General features: G+C 59.0%; 1 protein-coding gene across 6 annotated transcripts in view; it reads right to left on the minus strand.

Annotated features, from left to right (window-relative positions):
• Positions 1 to 117: 117 nt before the first annotated feature.
• The window catches only part of DTX2 (deltex E3 ubiquitin ligase 2), a 34,703-nt gene continuing 17,349 nt past the window's right edge, over positions 118 to 17,471 (minus strand). For 3 of the 6 annotated variants that reach the window (XM_036072419.2, XM_078074444.1, XM_078074441.1), the window contains 7 exons: positions 13,447 to 13,547; positions 8,526 to 8,666; positions 5,458 to 5,531; positions 3,864 to 4,022; positions 3,101 to 3,262; positions 1,811 to 1,900; positions 118 to 751 (listed from right to left, as the gene is read on the minus strand). In XM_036072419.2, coding sequence (XP_035928312.2) covers positions 524 to 751; positions 1,811 to 1,900; positions 3,101 to 3,262; positions 3,864 to 4,022; positions 5,458 to 5,531; positions 8,526 to 8,666; positions 13,447 to 13,547 — 955 coding nt within the window. In that variant the 3' untranslated portion in view covers positions 118 to 523. Of the gene's footprint in view, positions 752 to 1,810; positions 1,999 to 3,100; positions 3,263 to 3,863; positions 4,023 to 5,457; positions 5,532 to 8,525; positions 8,667 to 13,446; positions 13,548 to 17,471 lie in introns of those variants that run through there. The other 3 variants (XM_078074442.1, XM_078074443.1, XM_078074445.1) reach the window with 3 other exon arrangements.

Genomic DNA, 17,471 nt, shown 5'->3' on the forward strand with positions numbered 1-17,471 from the left:
AACGCGGATCGAACGGGCAGTCTTCGGCTCCGTCCTGCTCGGATGCAGCAGGATGCACGCACACGCACACCCCCACGCACAGCCTCTCCACCAACAAACACACCAGGGCCTGCTGACTTTGGCTATAGGGCATTTATTGCAAACGGAACATGTGAGGTATGAGAAGCTGACCTGGAACCCACGCCTGCCCTGGCTACGATGGGGCAGTCTCGCCTCGCCCCACGCCAGGCCCCCGGCACTATGGACCCACAGCAGCCGCAAAGGGCAGGGCCCCACGCTCTGAGGTAGCTGCATCTTAAGCCCCCACAGTACAACTCCCCAGGCTTGCCCAACTCCCACACAGATCCAGGCCTGGAGGGGAGGAGGGGGGCGGAAGGCAGGCCCCGACAAACACTGCAGCCTCGGAGGAAAGGCACCTTCCTACCTGCCCATCCCAGGGACAGCCCAGCCGGCAGCGTGGGGAGAGGGCGGCTGGCTGCCGGAGGCAGGCGGGGCGGGGCTGGGGCCGGCCAGGCTGCGGGGGTCACTGCTGCTCCAGGCAGTCCTCGGTCACCCCCTGGGCAGCCAGCTCGGCCAGCACATTCTGCAGGTAGTTGGGGTCAGGGTAGCCGTGGCCTGTCACATTGCGGTCCATCTCTGTCTTGTGGTGGATCTCGTTCCACACCACTGTGTCCGTCTCTCCCGTGGTGCTGGACGTCCCTACTGTGAAGATAAGTCGCCTCTTCCAGGCCACCTTCAGCAGCTCCAGGACCTGCCATGGGGGAGGGAGAGGGAGGGAGGGCCTGGTGAGCGAGCGCAGGCCTGGGCACGGGTTTTTCACCCCGGAGCAGGGGGGGCGCGGGGGCCGGTCGATAGCTGCTGGCATCCACTGCTCGTGCCCCTTCCCGGGTCTGACCTGCCCCAGCAGTGGGGGCCAGAACGGGCACAGTGGCCACCCACCCAGTGCCAGCCGTGGGTGGGGCGAACCAAAGGGCGCGAAGCCCTCTCTCTCCGACCTGTACTGTGACGGCCGAAAGGACCGGGGCCGGGCCGCTCTCCTGAGTGAGCCCACCCACAGTCCCGGGCCTGGAGCCCCATCGGTGGGGGTCCCTGGCCTCTGGCTCCAGTCCTAACTCCTCTCGCAGAACTCTACCTGCTGACCTCACCGCCCAAGAGGACCCCGCACCTCAGAGGGCGCCGCCATCCGCTGCTCAAGCCACACCTGGGGCCGGTCTAACTCGGCCCTACTTCCAAGTCGGCCTCTCCGCTCCCCCACACCCAGGACCTGCGGGCCAGGCTCCCAGCAGCCAGAGGGAGCTTTTTCAAACCTCCAACCAGCAACACCCAGGGCGGCCTAGGGGTGCCCGATGCCCCACTGCCCCCACAAGGGGCTCTGGTCCTCCCCAGACTTCCCAGCCTCCAGCCCGGTCCACCTGCTGCCACTCACGAGCTGCTCTGTCTGCTGGGAATGCTCTCCCTAGCCTCAGCGCAGAGGTGGCTCTGCAGGCCGTCCCAGTCACCCAGTCCTTTCCTGTCCCCCCCACCCCCGCCCCACTGATCTCGTCACGCTAACCTGACTGAAGACCAGATGACCTGGCCCGAGAGGTTGATGAAAGAGGCCTCCCCTCCAGTCATCTCTCCTGAGGGAGCATGCCTAATGCACAGCAGCCCCTGGGAAGGAGAGGCCAGCACCCCAGCCAGCCCCAGAAGAAGAAGGTGAGCAGGGCAGAGCAGGTACGGCCACCAGGCTGGGCCCTTCCCCACCCCACCTGTTCGAACTGGCCACAAGCAGCCAGGCACAGGCCTACCAGCCGGGGGGCCCCTTCCTCACCTTGCGGCCCTGGGCGTTGTCTGGAAGGTAGCACTGGCGGGGAAACCCCCTGGCAGTGAACGGCTTCCCAGGGTTGGGGTGCTCTGGGCCCTGCAGGAGGAACGCAGACACCAGGTGTGGGAGCGTCCTGAGAGGGGCCCAGCAGCCCAGCGCACCCTCTGCCTCCCCGGCCGGGGCTACTCCTGCACCTGGGACCAAATAAATCCGTGTCTCAGATCCCGCCCCTCAGAGACGGGACATGACACGGACTTCCCTGACGCCATGCCACTCGGTCTGGCACAGACGCTCCTGCTAACTGATGAGACCAGAACTCATCAAAGGCCGGGGCACACGCTCCCACCCCGCTGGTGCCCCTCCGGGCTCTGTGGCCGAGATGGCAGGGCCTCCTTCCTGACGCCCTCACCCCTTGCTTGAGACGGGGCCACAGCGGGGCCTGGCACAGGGGCAGCAAACAGGACGGGAGGGGAGGGGGCTAGAATGGTGGAAGGCCCTCTGCCACTCAGAGGCACATCACATACACCTCCAAACCGGCCCCCACCCCCCCCGCCCTGCTCTGTGGCTCTAAGGCTGTCGGGAATGTTTTTAAAATTCACTATGACCCCCTGAGAAGCAGCAGAGGGAAACCAGGGAAAAGCATGTGGTTGAACAAAACAGGGACACCCCACCTGTCACAGACGGGCCCCTCTGGGTCCTGGTCTCCACTGCCCGGTACCCTGCCCAGCTGTCACCGGTTCTGAGGTCAGCCCTGGCCCAAGCAGGAGGCCGAAAGGCCCAGGGCTCCTATCTGGGTCTCTACTGGGACCCTGGGACCTTCTGCTCAGGTTCCCGTCTTGTTCTTGACATTAGAGCCGGCCCCACCACACCCAAGGCAGGCCTGGATCTGGCCACTGAGCTGGCCTCTCAAGAGCAACTGCCCTCACTGTTGGCACCTCCCTGCCCTGTGGGATCCCCCGTTATTCAGCCCCTCAACACGAGCATTCTTCCTGCTTTATACACTTGGCCTTCTGCCCAGTACAAGTCCAGCTACGATGTCTCCGCCTCCAGGATGCCCTCCCTGCATCAGGAAAGGGCTGAAGGCCACCTCTTTGCTTCCACAGCCCTAAAAGCTTGTTCCCTCCCCAGACGCTGGTGCCTCCTGGTTCCTGGGAGCCTGAAATCGGGAGGCTGGGGCCTCCTGAGTGCCCCAGGGATCAGACCACTGGGAGAGGGGCAGCGTAGGAAGAAGACTGCCCCAGAGTGAGAGGGACCGATTCCAGAACGATCCCAGGAAGCTCCTCTCGTGCCCCTTACCTGGATGCCGTGAGGAATGTTGTAAACTATGAGTATTGTTCCGCAGTCCTCATGGCCGGGTAGGGACACCTGGAACTTGAACACCTCCATCTTCCCCCGGGGCTGGGTCCCAGTTTTCTCCCCGTAGATGGTCTTGCAGGAAGGACACTGCAAACTTCCATCCTGAGACAAAGCAGAGCACCACGGACTGAGCCGGTGGCCCTGAGAGAGTGCCTAGCACGGCCCCCTGCCCCACAGCAGGTCCCCAGCTCGTCCCCCCCACTCCCTCCCGACCCCAACGGCTTCCCTGGAAAGACGGTCGACATGGGGGCGAGGTACTGGGAGACCAGCATCGAGTAGGCAAACCAGGTTGGTGCACAACAGTCTCCACGGTCGAATGGGTTTCAGACCAAACGAAAACCCCGTGACCTAGCAAATGCTGGTGCCGGCACCCTGGCTGGTACAGGGCGGCCCAGGGATGCTGCGGGCGGGAGACGCCACGCCAGGACACGAGGTCTGACGCGTGACCCAGGTCCTTCTGTCTGTCCTCCTGACCTCTGTCCATTCCGGCTAAGAGCCACTGAAGGACAGCAGCCAGGTGTCACTTGCCATCAGGCCTGCAGCGGCCAAGCTCTACCCTGCTGAGGGCCCAGGCCTGCAGACATCGCGAGTCTGCCTCCGAGAGCGTCCCGGGCTCCCCGCAGGACAGCAGCGGTCCCCTGCTCAGCCGCGGCAGGACCAGGGCAGGACTGTGGGCACGTGCGGGGGGCGGACACGCAGGCACCTTGTTCCCGTTGCAGTACATGGCCAGCAGACACAGCAGGTGGAAGGCATGGCTGCACTTGGCAAGGTGGCCCACGGCCATGGGCCCAATGGTCTTGCTGTCGGTCACGTCGCTGTAGCCGGACACCACAGACAGTTTCTCCATACAGATGATGCAGTCCTGGAGGGAGACCAGCACAGGGCACGCTCACCAACAGCCCACTGCGCCGCAAGGGGGGTGGAGGGTCTTAACAGGAAAAGGCCGTCATCTGCTGAAATGCCAGGATTATGGGCAGTCATTCCTGTAGTCAGTTGTCCCAGAGGTGGGGAAGACAGATGAGGCACCAGGATCCGTGCCCTTAGAGGGCTCGCCACAGGAGAGGGGACGACGGGTGGCCACAAGCACAGGGGCACGGGGGCCTTGGCAGTGACAGAAGCACAGGCTGAAGACAGCAGCAGACACGGGCCGGGAGAAGGGAAACAACAGGGCAAGAAACTGAGAGGAGAGGACCTCAAAGCTGACTGTCACAAGGGAAAAAGGACAAGGTGGACAAGGACGGGAACGGGCATGGCAGGGAAAGGGAAGAGAATGTTCTGAAGCAGAAAGCAGCCTAATCTGGGAAGGGTGGTGGCGGCCGCAGGGGGCAGGGGTGAGTAGGGTGTAAAAGAGACAGGCGGGTCAGGACCAGGTCCCTGAGGTTCTGATGGCCAAGCTGAGGAGCGGGGCTTTGTCTCCCATGGCAGGGGACCCTGCCGAACAGTTTTAAGGTGAGGCTACCAGCATGATCACAGCTGCCTGGAGGCCAGGAGGCTGGTACAGAGCAGCCCAGTTATGCCGGGCGGGGGTGGGGGGGGTGGGGAGCCTGCAAGGGCAAAGACAAGGACACAGATTTGTGTGCTGTCCAATGGGAGCACAAACAGCTCTGGAGGGAGGGTGGGGGACACGGGGATGACCTCCAGGTTACTCAACCTTTACCAGCCAGAGCTGCGGGAGAAAGAGGTGGGGTGGAGGCCTTGGTTCTGTACTGGCACGACTGCCCTTTAACCCAGGACCCCCCGCCCCGTGCCCCGAGAGTCCTTGGGACTCTCCATTCAAATCAGAGACCAGCGGCACAGCAGCCCCCAAAACACGGTCAGCACAGAGGCTCGGGTCCTACTGAAGCTGCTATGAGGGTCTGGCAGGCCCCGTAATGACAGCAAGGCTGACCGGCTCTCCCCATAGCCAGAGGAGCAGGACTGCCAAGGGGACAAAGCCACGCTTTTCCCCAGCTCGGTCCTCGGGGAGTGGGGCAGGCTCTCCCACCCCTTGTCTCCAGGATGGCCCAGGCAGAGGGCTACGCAGAGGCCTGTGTAGGAGCCTTGCTCAGGACCACAGCTCGTGAGCGGCAAAGCTCAGATCAGAATTTGGGCCTCTGAAGCCAGGCCACCTCCCCTTGGTAAGGCCTGCCTCCTCTAGGAGGCTGGGAGATCAAGCCCAAGTACCTGGACGACGGCCGGCACTCAGAGGCACCTTGGGAAGCACCCTCCCAGCACGAAAAGGCTGGTAGGCTTCTCCTCTGGAGCCAACCCTCATCTCCAAACCAAACCAGAAGCAGCGTGGCTCCGGCGACACATACCTCATCTGGGGCCGTTTTCAGCTCTTCCGTATACTTTTTTATCACCTGTTCTGGCTCTGGCTTTGGAGTCCCTCCTACAAGAGAGAAGAAGATTAGCAGTGTCCCAAGGACTACGAACTGGAGACGCTGAATCTAGAGAGGAAGGAGGACAAGGGAGAGGCCCAAGCTGCCGGGAGGGACACTGAGAGGGGCCGAGGTGGGAGGGGTGAGCGTGCAAGAGGAGACGCGGCACCACTGCAGATGCTCGGAGCTCGGCCTGGCAGAGCCCTATCCGGTCCGCCCGCTGGAGGCCCGGCCCCAGGAGCCCTGGAGGCGGCGGACGAGGACCGGAGACCAGAGGTCCCAGCCGTCAGGAGCCATGCGTGGGCCTCCACCACATCCCCGCGCATATTCGGTCAGAAGGCTAGACCCAGGCTCTTCCGAGGACACACAGGAAGTCGAACAGCAGCTTCTACAACAAACCACTCTGGAGCGTGTTCCAGCAGTGCTGTTTCGCTCAACCTCCATTACTCCCGTGAGAAAGCCAAGGCAAGAGAAGTTCCAGGAGCTGGACGTGCAGCGGGCGCCTGCCCGGCGGGCATCTGTGTGCACGCCAACTGCAGACAATGCCACGTGGATACGGTCACGACAAACCACGGTTTTCTCTTGCCTGGCCCTGGACCATGGGGTCTCAGCGACACACCAAGTCCGGGAAGGAGCTGGGACGCAGCAGGAAGGGCACCCCGGCCACCCCACTCCTCTCAAGACCCCCCACGTGCACGAAGCTGGGAGGGGCGGCCCTGTGCCTACATCAACACTGAGCCCGGCCCCACATGGGCCCCCCCCACGACCCCTAAACGAGAAACTCTCCCAGCCGGGGAGAGAACTGGCCAGGTCCGGGGCTTCAGCCAGAGGCAGCGGCAGAATGACAGAGAATGGCAGCAAAGCTGTGCGGGAGCAGAAAGGAGGACCCGGGAAGACTAGTGCAGCCGGGGAAAGCTCTTCTTCCTGCCTCCAGGTCGTTGGGCAGGTCCCGCTCCTAGCCTCTGACACCACAGGGACCCTGGTCTGCACCCAAGCTCAGAGCCACCAGGTGTGGCTGCAAAGACAGACAAGCCTGAGGGCTCCACAGCCAAGCGCCCTCAAAACCAGAGAAGGCCAGGCGACAGCTAGGAGGGGGAGGGGAGCAGGCGACGTCAGGTTTGGTTCCGGCTGTCACGCTGGGACCAAAGCACACCCCCTGAACCTCAGCTCCCACACCTCAAAATGGAGACCTCATCCTGACCCGAACTGTGACTGTTGTGAGAGGCAGCTACGGACCAAGGAATACCACCCCACCAACACACAAACGTCCCCCCAACCCCCTCACACCCCCCACACCAATGCACCTCCACCCCTCACACACACTCCCCACACTCCCACACACACACGTATCCCCCACCCCCTCAAAACACACACACACCCTCACAAGCATCCCCTCCAACCCTGACACACACACGCACCCCACACACCCTCACAAGCATCCCCAACCCCCTCACACACACCCTCACACACGCACCCCACATACCCTCACAAGCATCCCCAACCCCCTCACACACACACGCACCCCACACCCTCACAAGCATCCCCTCCAACCCCCTCACGCACACACACCTCCACACAAATGTACCTCTACCCCTTCACACACATACCACACACACACAAATGTCCCCCAACACATTCCACACGCACCCACACACACATCACACGCATACACACGCGCGCGCGCACGCACCCTCCCCCCAACACATACAGACACACACAGATTTCTAGGCCCCAGACTGGTCACTGGTGAGAAGGCCAGGCCAGAGCACAGTGACCGCCAGCTCTGGTAGCCGTCCTGGTAGCTGCTGGGACTCAGAGTGAGGAGAGGAGCATTTTAGAAAAGCATAGGGACCCCAGGACCCCATCTGCCAGGACTAGCCTTGGGCCCACCTCTGGTGAGGCCTGGCTCAGCATCTCATTTCCCTGCTACTCGCCCTTGCCCGGGTGGCCTTTTAGAACCCAAGGTAGCTTTCCACGAGCCACACTTCTCTTAAGGGGGCCAGCCAGGTGACCACCAACCCCAAGAAAGGGACATCTGAGCCCAGGAAGGAAGGTCAGAGTGTCTGCCGAGAGCCTGCATTCTTCCTGGGCCAGTCTGAGTGTCTCAGGAAGCTCCGGGCCTGGCCTGCCTGGCTGCCGGGATCGGTGCAAAGCCCTGCCACTCGCTAGGCCCCCCTGACACGTGCGGGGTTGGGGTTAGATAGGCGGTGGGCATGATCAGAGCACCCCTGTGACTACATGCCGGGCGCCTCGTGTGTGCATTTCCTATTCCTCCCACGACCGACCTGCTAGTAAGTACCAGGTGCCGGCTCGTGAATGGAGACACAGGTGTGAGACATGAAGCCAGAACCAAGACTGGAACCCAGGCTGGCTGCGCCAGAGCCGTGCTCCCTCGCTCACCACACCACGCTGAAGGTCACCGGGCTTTCAGCAGTCTGTGCGTCTCCAGCCCAATGACAGAGGCATAGGCTTTCAAAATGGCAGGTTTAGAACTTACTACCCACAGGCCCCTTCACGTAAGTCTGGTTAAAACCCACAGCACCTTCCATGGTTCTGAAACCCTTCCTCCCCAGCCATGTGATGGGCAGCGCAGCACCATTGGGGGACTCCTCTGAAGTAGCCCTTCGTGGTGGCCAGACAGGGCTGGGGGCCTTTCCTGAGACGCACGCTGGCCCTGCTGGGAGGGACAGTCACCCCATCCTGAGCTGGCCTCACCCCATGCTTCTGTTTATAGAGTCACAGAGTCCTCAAGAACAGGGCCCTCACACTCCACCTGTGCCAGGAAGACAGGAGCTTCTGAACTCTGGGTTTTCGGCGGAAAGTGGCTTTTGGGGCCCACCTCTGCACCGAGGGCAGGCAAAAGGGCCACTGAGGCCCTCCCCTGGGGGTAAAGGAAGCGGAGAAGGGCCGTGGGGTCAGAGAAGAGCGATCGATGCAGGAGAGTCAGAGGCAGCAAGACTCGGAGGCTTAGCAGAGGCCAGAGAGTATTTGTGAGCAGGAACTACCTTTCATGGACATTTTCCTCAATCTCTTAACTGAGCTGTGACTTTTAGAGGCCAGACAGGAGGCGGGAGGGCTGGCGGGCTGGGGTGCGCGGCTAAGACACACAGGGAGTCCAATGGCTGACATCAGAATACTCGTCATGCCTACACGGGGTGCGAGATCAGACATGCAGAGAGGGGAGAAACGTTAGAAGGAGTCATTCGGCATGTGACATCCACAAACCCCGGCTGAGTCCAGGTGGCACTGTGAACGGCCAGCAGGACCCACCGATCTTCCCGAGGAATCGGCTGCTGGAGGCTCGAGGCGGCTAAGCTCCAGGCCAGGAACCAGTGAAATGCCCAGCTCGTCAGAGCTCCACAGGTACCTGTACGAGCCACCGACTGGCCCACGCTCAGCATGCGGGGAAGGGGCAGGGCGAGGCCGTTTGCTTCAGGAGGGCAGGATGCCATTCTGGGTGGGATCTCCCTTCTGCCAGGCGCAAGAAGGAGGGCAGAGGGGTGACATGGAAGGGCACGGGCAAGCTCTGGAGACACGGACAGGGTCTCATGCTCACAGTCCAGCCCCCCCGCCGTGCTCCCCCCAGCCGTGCCCTCTGGTCACCTTGCCTCCAGTGGGGTGCTATCTGCTTTCCACGCCCCATCTGGCCCCTCTAGATGCTTCCAGTGCCATTGCTAGGGTGGGTGAGCAGGAATGCTGGCCCCGGGCCTGCTCCCCGACTGAGGCCTCCCCATGGCCCCTGTGGCCGATCCTCTGGAGCAGCAATGGTCCCAGGCCGTGGCTTCCTTCTCTAGCGCCCTCAGTCAAGGCTCAAACAGCCTCCTCTGTCCTGGAGAGTAGCACCGTGGGCACCCCCACAGGGGGAAGGCCTCACTCCTCAGCCTGGTGTTCCACACACACTGTAGCTGGACCCTCACCCCATGCTGCTCCCTTGGCACTCACTCCCTGAGGACCCAATACTTCCCGGGAACCCAGCATGTCCTCCCGTGAGAGCCTCTATTCCTGCCACACCTTCAGCCTCCTTGCTGTCCACAGCACCACCCACCCAATCCTCCCTGCCCTCTGTCTAGCTCAGTAACACCTCCTCCACAGGGCAAGTGAGCTCTGGGCTCCCCGAGGGAGACTTTCCGAGCACTCAGAATCAGGCTCAGGGGCTGGGTACCGAGGGCAGCCCGGGGCAGGAAGCGGAGATCCTGGATGGGCCAGCCACCGGGGCCTCGAAGAACAAAGACTCATGTGGCAAACGTGCCCAGTCGGGGACAGAAGCAGAGGCCAGCCAGCAGCCTGGGCAGCACAGCGGAGGTGGGAGGGGGCGCTGTGGCGGCCACTCGCAAGAGACACCAAAGCGCACATCGTAAGACCAAAGCTGCACCCCGGGCACTCACTCATCAGGCAGTGCGATGCCACCAGCGTCTCAAGGTTGGTTGCTCCCGAGCTCCAAAGTAGGTCTGAACTAGATGTCAGGCAGACCGAGTGACAAGCAGGCACGGGGGAGGGGCAGGGGCACAACGATGGAGGGGACGGTGGGGACGGGAACAATGCCTTAGTAGAACCCTGCGCCTTTGCACTGACCATGACCTCCTCCCCAAACACTCTCTGCTCCACTTCAACCAGACCTCTCTCCAAGTGTCACCTACGAGGCAGCCCTTCCCTGACCACCCCATCTAAAAGGGCCACATCCCCCTCCATCTGTGTCTCCTTTACCCTGCTTAGCGTTCTTACTACGAGAAAGGACTCACGTCTGGGTGTTATGACTGCTGTCTTCCCTGCACCGAGCACCGAGGGCAGGGCCCGGTCACAGGAGACGCACAGCACCTGTCTGCTGGGGAACCAAGATCCCCCTGAATGCTGCCGGGTGGCCTCTGTGAGGCCAGCACAAACAACGCTTCTGCCCTCGTCGATGCAGGACCCCTCCCCTGAATTCAAGTCACAGACACAGAAGTCTCAACTTAGAAGCCTGCTCCGTGCGTCGGCCTTTTTGCGGGAAAGTGTGAAAATCACCCCACACCTACACTTCGCAAAAGCAACACCCACTGGACAGGATGGGTTGCGGGGGGTGGGGGACACCATGAGTGGGCCATCACAACTTCCCAACAGCAGGGCTCAGGGACAGCCCCCCAAACTCCCAACATCCCCAAGTAACTGTAGCAGCTCGCACGGCCACAGCTCCCCCAATTATCTGAGAGGGCGCCCACTTCTCCGCCAGAGCCCCAGAGAGAGAGCAGCCCCTGCAGCGGTCAGACGTGCAGACATCTCCTTTCGGACACCGGGGCTCCGGTCCCCCCGTCCTCCAACCGGCCTGACCGAGCTGGGTCCCAGCTCCACTCGGCCCTGGCTGCCCGGCCCAGGGGGGGCTGCAGCAGCGTGAAACACAGACACTCCGAGGAGAGGGCTGGGCCCGGCCGCGGCCAGGGAAACTGTCACCTGAGGCACTGCTGGCCTGACAGGAGGTGGCTCCTCCGTGGCCTTCCTCTGCCCGCGCAGAGAGTGCCCAGTCTTTCCACGGCATGACCTTTGTACACCTACCCGCAAAACCCTACGTCCCTCAACGGCGGCCTGAGTATTCCCGAATCCGTTAACGTGGCCCGGGGAAAGAAGACATTCTCCAGACCCTACTTCCTGGGGGCTGGCTTGGGATCTCGCCTTCCCTGGCACCTCAGACTAGGGTCCCACCGGCAGGCGCAAGGCAGAGCCTGCGTTCAGAGGAGGTAGCATCTGGCCATGGGCTCCAGTCTCCACTCCTTGCTGGCTGGGACCGAGATCCCCAAATCTCCCCAATGAATAAAATGGAGGTTAAAAGATCTGCCTTCCGGGGCGCCTGGGTGGCTCAGTTGGTTAAGCGACTGCCTTCGGCTCAGGTCATGATCCTGGGGTCCCGGGATCGAGTCCCGCATCGGGCTCCCTGCTCGGCAGGGAGTCCGCTTTGCCCTCTGACCCTCCCCGCTCTCATGTGCTCTCTCTCATTCTCTCTCAAATAAATAAATAAAATCTTTAAAAAAAAAGAAAAAAAGATCCGCCTTCCTCCAGGATTGATCTGAGAGCCAAGGGCATGGGGGACACTAAGGACACTCTGGGATGCAGACTAAAGGGTCCTCATCCTCAGGAGCATAGGAAAGGGAGCAAGTGCAACTCAAGCCGCAGAACACTTCTGAGCTGCGTTTAGAAAGGTTGTGACAGCATCTGTATTTTAGCCTTAGCGGTTACAGAGCTGACTGGAGCTCAGCCTTGTGCCGGCCACGCCTGGTCACCCCCAACCTTTCTCCAGTAAGGTCACCACCCCACGCATGCACGCACGGCTCTGACTCAGCTGGTACCACATGAAGACCTCAACTGGGCGGGAACTTTGCAATCGCCACGTGTCTGCTCACTGTTCTCTCTGCCCCGGCACAGGGCTGATGGCTGGGCAGCTGAAGCAGGTTCCAGCGGGCCCCACTCTCCCATCTTCTCCCATCTCTCTGACTGGTCCTTCCATCTTCTTCCAGGGCTCCTCCCAGCATCCCACCCGCAGTCTCTGTAACCTCATACATGCCCCCATGAGGGGCAGAGGTCACCCCATTCCACCCGCAGATTGCTCTTCTGAGCTGCACATCCAAATGCCCACTGCCTCCAGGACAGCTCCGCCCAGCTACGACCCAGCAGTGCCCAACCCCCACCCCGCCCCTCTCCGTGTTCCCACCGGCCTGGGCAGTGGCACAGTGTAACTGCTGAGGACCTAGGTTCTGGGGCCCAGAATGCTTGGGGCTGAGTCCCAGCTCTGCCAAGGGCTGGCCAGCTGATCTTGAGAAGTTTCTATAACTCTCTGAGGCTCAGTTTCCTCAAGTATAAAATAAGGAATAAAAGTTCCTACCTCGCAGAGCTGTTACTGGAAAGAAATGAAGGAAGATACACGCAAAACCCCTCCTTAGTGCCTCAGTAACGTCGACAGCCGCACACCGGGCCTCATTCCATTCCTTCTCTCTCTCGACCCACCTAGTCACCAAGTCAGAAGCTTTTACCTCCACCACTGCCGAGGCCCGAGTCAGGCCCTTGGCTAGCTCCCCTGAGCCATGGAGTCGGGCTCTGCACGGGCCTCCCTGCTCCAGGCCTGTCCCCTCGAACCCCCCTGTGCTATTACAGTGACTCACTTAACACACAGACTTGGGTTATCTTATTCTCCTGCTTCAACCTCACTACACTTGCCCTATCTATGACACTTTGCCTTTCCCACTCATTAAAAAGTAATTTTCAGTAACTCCCTAACCTATAAAAGGAATTTTAAAAACAGTTCAAAGGTGTATGGTTAACAAAAGATCGAGGTGGACACAAAGCCACTTATTCAAAGCATAACTCCAGCCAAAACAGCTGAGTTCCCCAGAGGGCCCCTTCAGGGAAATACATAAAGCATTTCAGAACAGACAAGTGACTCAGACCATAATTAAAGTGACATGGAGGGGCGCCTGGGTGGCTCAGTCGGTTAAGCGTCTGCCTGTGGCTCAGGTCATGATCCCAGGATCCTGGGATCAAGCCCCACATCGGGCTCCCTGCTCAGTGGGGAGCCTGCTTTTCCCTCTCCCTCTGCCCCTCCCCCTGCTTATGCTCTCTCTCTCTCTCTCCCGCTCTCTGTCAAATAAATAAATAAAATCTTTATTAAAAAAAAAAGTGATGTGGAAATTTCAAAGATGGGAAAAGGTCCACACCAGGGTACCCACTGTCATCAGGCAGGCCGCCCCCCGAGAGACAGGCTCACTCACTAAGGGTACGCCATCACGGAAAAGAGGCACTGCCCCCCCACCCCCGGAGCCGCTTGGCTTTCCGTGAGAACAGAGAGGGTAACAAGACCCCCACCCCACAGTATCCTCCCCGGCCCACACGTTCTCCCACCGCCTTTACGTCCTGCCCCGCCAGACACAGCCTGTTCTGGAACCCACGACCCAGCAAGGTGCCTACCTGCGAGGGCTTGCTGGACCCGGCTGGGCTTCGGCATCTGCATGGGCACCGCGGCGGGGATGCTCCCAGGGCTGCTCGCAGGACCGCTGGGGAGGGAGGCACTTTGGGAGAAGAGAGAACAAAGCTGAATGTAGGAGCCTTAGCAGAAACCAGAGCCAGCCCAAGATGCAAAAACACTGGTGCTGCTGGGGGCCCTTCACAACTTCACTTTGCATGGCCACCTCCGTGTGAGCGAGGACTTCTGGGTTGTTGTGGGTTTTTTTGTTTTGTTTTGTTTTTTATTAAAGACCCTGATATCTGGAAAGAGGAGGAAAGAAATCTGAATTTCACCACGGTCAGACCCAAACTAACCTAGAGAAGCTGAATACTGAGGATGTGAAGCCCAGAGCCTGGCCCACCACCCCAGCCAAAATCAAGTAGGGAGAGTCAAACTCCAAGCCAGGCGAAGAGGTGGGGGAGCATTGGCAGGCAGGGCCAGAGCCGTGATGGGAAAGAACAGTGCTGGGGTGAGATTCAGCAGTTTACAAGTGATCAAGAAGGAAGCCTTAAGCATCAAAAAAGAAAGGTTTTCCTGGGGCGCCTGGGTGGCTCAGTTGGTTGAGCGACTGCCTTCGGCTCAGGTCATGATCCTGGAATCCCGGGATCGAGTCCCGCACCGGGCTCCCTGCTCGGCAGGGAGTCTGCTTCTCCCTCTGACCCTCCCCCCTCTCATGTGCTCTCTCTCTCTCAAATAAATAAATAAAATCTTTAAAAAAAAAAAAAAAAAGTTTTCCTGGGCAATTCAGATTCTGAAGACAATCCTAAAAGAATTTTGAGCTCACTAACTTTGTCAGAATGAGGGCTCTACGGTACCTAGAGAGGGGAAATCCGGCAGAAACCACTCTAACACATACTCCAGACCAGTATCACCAGTAATATGACCAATCAATACCAGCAACCCCAAGAAATGGTGCTCTGAGAAGGACATAACACAACTTTTGTGGTTCCTGCCAAAACTGCATAACCTGAAGCATGAGAAAGCAACTGACAAGCCCAAATTAAGGGACATTCGACAAAGTAACTCTTCAAAAGTGTCAAGGTTATAGACAATAAAGACGGAGGAACTCCTACTGAAGGGAGGATGGGGAGGAGACAACTGGATGTGAGACAGGATCCCACAAGATCCTGGGACAGAACCGGAGCAGCAGTGGACAAAGTGAAAATCGAGAAAAGTCCTTGGTTAACAGTAATGCCCCCATGATGGCAATTGTCTGGCTTCACAAGATAAGTCAAGGAAGAGAGTGATGGAAACTCTCTGTACTATTTTTGTAACTTTTCTGTAAATCTAAAATTAGTTCAAAATTAAGGGTTTTTGTTTTTTTAAATAAGGGTCTTCCCACAATAACTATGTTTGGGTCATTCATTTGGTTTTAAGCCATTATATTTTTCAAGTGATAATAAATCTATGCCACTGTGGTTTGGGGGAAGCCCCCCCCAATGGAGAATGGTTGCTGTAGATGGCCTGAGATGCCTGGCAAACACCCCCTCTCCGCCGCCGACCTGCCACCCCAATTCCTGTGTCTTCTGGTCCATCCCTGCCCATGTTAAGGATGGTGACACCAGAAGCGTTATGAAACCCTTTTGCATAGTCCCTACACCGGAGCTCCGCAAGGACAGGGCTGGGCTGCATTAGTCTGTTCCACTGGGCCTAGCCTGGAGTGGGGAAGGTGCTCAGGAAATGATGGACAGCTCCGATCTACTGTACGACCCTTGCGGCTGCCAGCAAACCAACAATCTGCCTGGTTTATGGTGAATGCTTCTGGAAACTGCCCCAGATGCTTCCTCACCACCAGCCCCGGGGGCACAGATCCTGCTGGTGGAAACTACAGGGAGCTGGCCAGTTCTGATCCAAACCAAAACCTCACACTCAGCTGGGTGCTGAAGCTGCCAGGGCCCCCCTGCACGGGGTTGGGAGCACAGCAAGCGCCCCAGTCAGTATTTGAGGAAAGAGGTGGTTTTGTTTTCATTTCCGGGTCGTTCTCCCCAAAGAGAATCACCCGTGTGACACTTGCCCTCCTCGGCTATTCTCAAGCCAGAGAGAACAAGGGACATGGCCCTGGAGAGCTCTGATAATGCCATGGAAGAGCTGGGTGCTCAGAACACCTGGGCTAACTAAGCTTTTGGCCCCACTAAACCGTTTAAGTCGGAGCAACCACCTCCCCCTTTCCTAAGCCTGTCTCTCCACTTTGGTTTTTAAAAGGAAAGTAGATAATCTCTGACGGTCTTTGCAATTCTCAGGTTCTAGAAGTGAAGGAGTTCCAGAAGACAGAGCCCTTCCAGGCATCCTTCATCTCCCAAGCCAGCTCTACAGGGGACACGGAGCTTGAGCCCTCAGCCAGGAAGCCGGAAACCTGAAGCTTGGCTCGACAACTCCCCCAAGTTAGTGGGCTATTCATCGCTGGCCCAGAGGGGGTCCCAGAAGTGGGGTCCTCCTTTGCTGGGGAGAGGCACATATCTGAAGGAGTAGGCCTTAGGTTCCACCACCAAGACCTGGAGCAGAAAGCAGACAGGCCATTAAGGCTCCCACTGGGAAGCTCACCCTGGAACTGGGGCCAGGAACTGTGACTAAGTTCTGTGGGTCTCACACTGTTGCCACTTCCCCTATCACTCATCCCAGTTCCTCCCCCAGATGTTTCCCTGCAGTGATGAGAGCAGTAAAAGGACCCAGCGGTTCCCAAGATGGGGACTCTCAGGGTGGACGGAACCTCGGAGGTCACCGATCCCCCTCCACCATCCTCAAAGGGCCCAGACGGGCAGAATGTTCCCCAACATGGGCACTATTCGCCCCAAGGAGTGCCCTTATGAGAATTCCTTCCAGTCACAGCCTCCCGTTCCTGGGTCTACCTACTAGCCCCAATCTGGCTTTCCTGTCTGGAACTATCTCCAGGAGCTTCCAGATGGAGCTCAGAACATGAGACGTGAAGACTTCCAGTATTCTACGAAGACATATGTGACAGTCCTAGGCAAGGGGCAGAGCTGGGAGGCTGGAGCAAGGAAACACAAAACCTCCCACCAGCTCCCTACAGGCCAGCTACCCAGCACCAACGAGCAAGCCCTGGCAGCAGGTGCTGTACAAGGAGCACTAGATGTGGGGTCTAGAGAGCCCCCCTCCCAGCACACCCTCTGGCTTCAAGCGGCATGCCCTCGGCAGGTCAAGTCCCCTTTCTGAGCTTCAATTTCTCTATCCGTAAGATGAGAATAATTCCAAAAGGCCCCCTGGATGGTTATGAGGCTTAATCTGCAGCCCAATACAAATGTCCACTGTTACCCTGCTCTCAGAGGGGTCAAGGGGATATATAGGAAAGCTGAAGGGCCGCCAGGCACCTTCCCGCAGGGCCCCCACGGAAATCCCAAAAACCACAATAGTAGAGCAAAAGGAAACTTCAGACTTCCCAGGCCAACTCCTTAATCTTAGGAGAGCAAAGGAGAGACATGGGAAGGGAACAGAGCTGACCCAAAGGCCTAGAGCCAGTCAGGAGGAAGCCCCCCAACCCCCACTCCCACCCCACCTCCACCCCGGGGCCCAAGACTCCGAGCATGCAAGCCAGGCAGACAGCAGGAGGGCGTGCTTTTAGCGGCTGGGAGAACAGCAGCAGCAAGAATGGAGCAGATGGAAGCAAACTGGGAGAGCCACGTCCTAGGACCACTCAAGGCAGGGTCAAGCAGCCCCGAGGCCTAGCCACGCGAAAGCTGCAACAGACTGCCCGTCACCATCACCACCTCAAGTCATCAAAACATTAAGCCACCACACCCTCTACTAAAGAAGACAAGAGTATGCATGACACATTTTGGAAAGCTTTCAGTCCAACATCATTAAAATACAAGTTTTGGTGCTTAAAGGGATAAAGTTCAGCTACCAGGAAATTTTCTTCAACCCGGCAGCTCAGCACGTTACTGTCTACTCAGAAAGCCTCCGAGGGCACAGGGAAGTCCAACATCCAAGGTTTTACCCACGTTGAGCAAGAAGCGATCTGAAACCGCACGGG

The sequence above is a fragment of the Halichoerus grypus genome, chromosome 6 (genome assembly GCF_964656455.1).
Source record: "Halichoerus grypus chromosome 6, mHalGry1.hap1.1, whole genome shotgun sequence".
NCBI lineage: Eukaryota > Metazoa > Chordata > Mammalia > Carnivora > Phocidae > Halichoerus > Halichoerus grypus.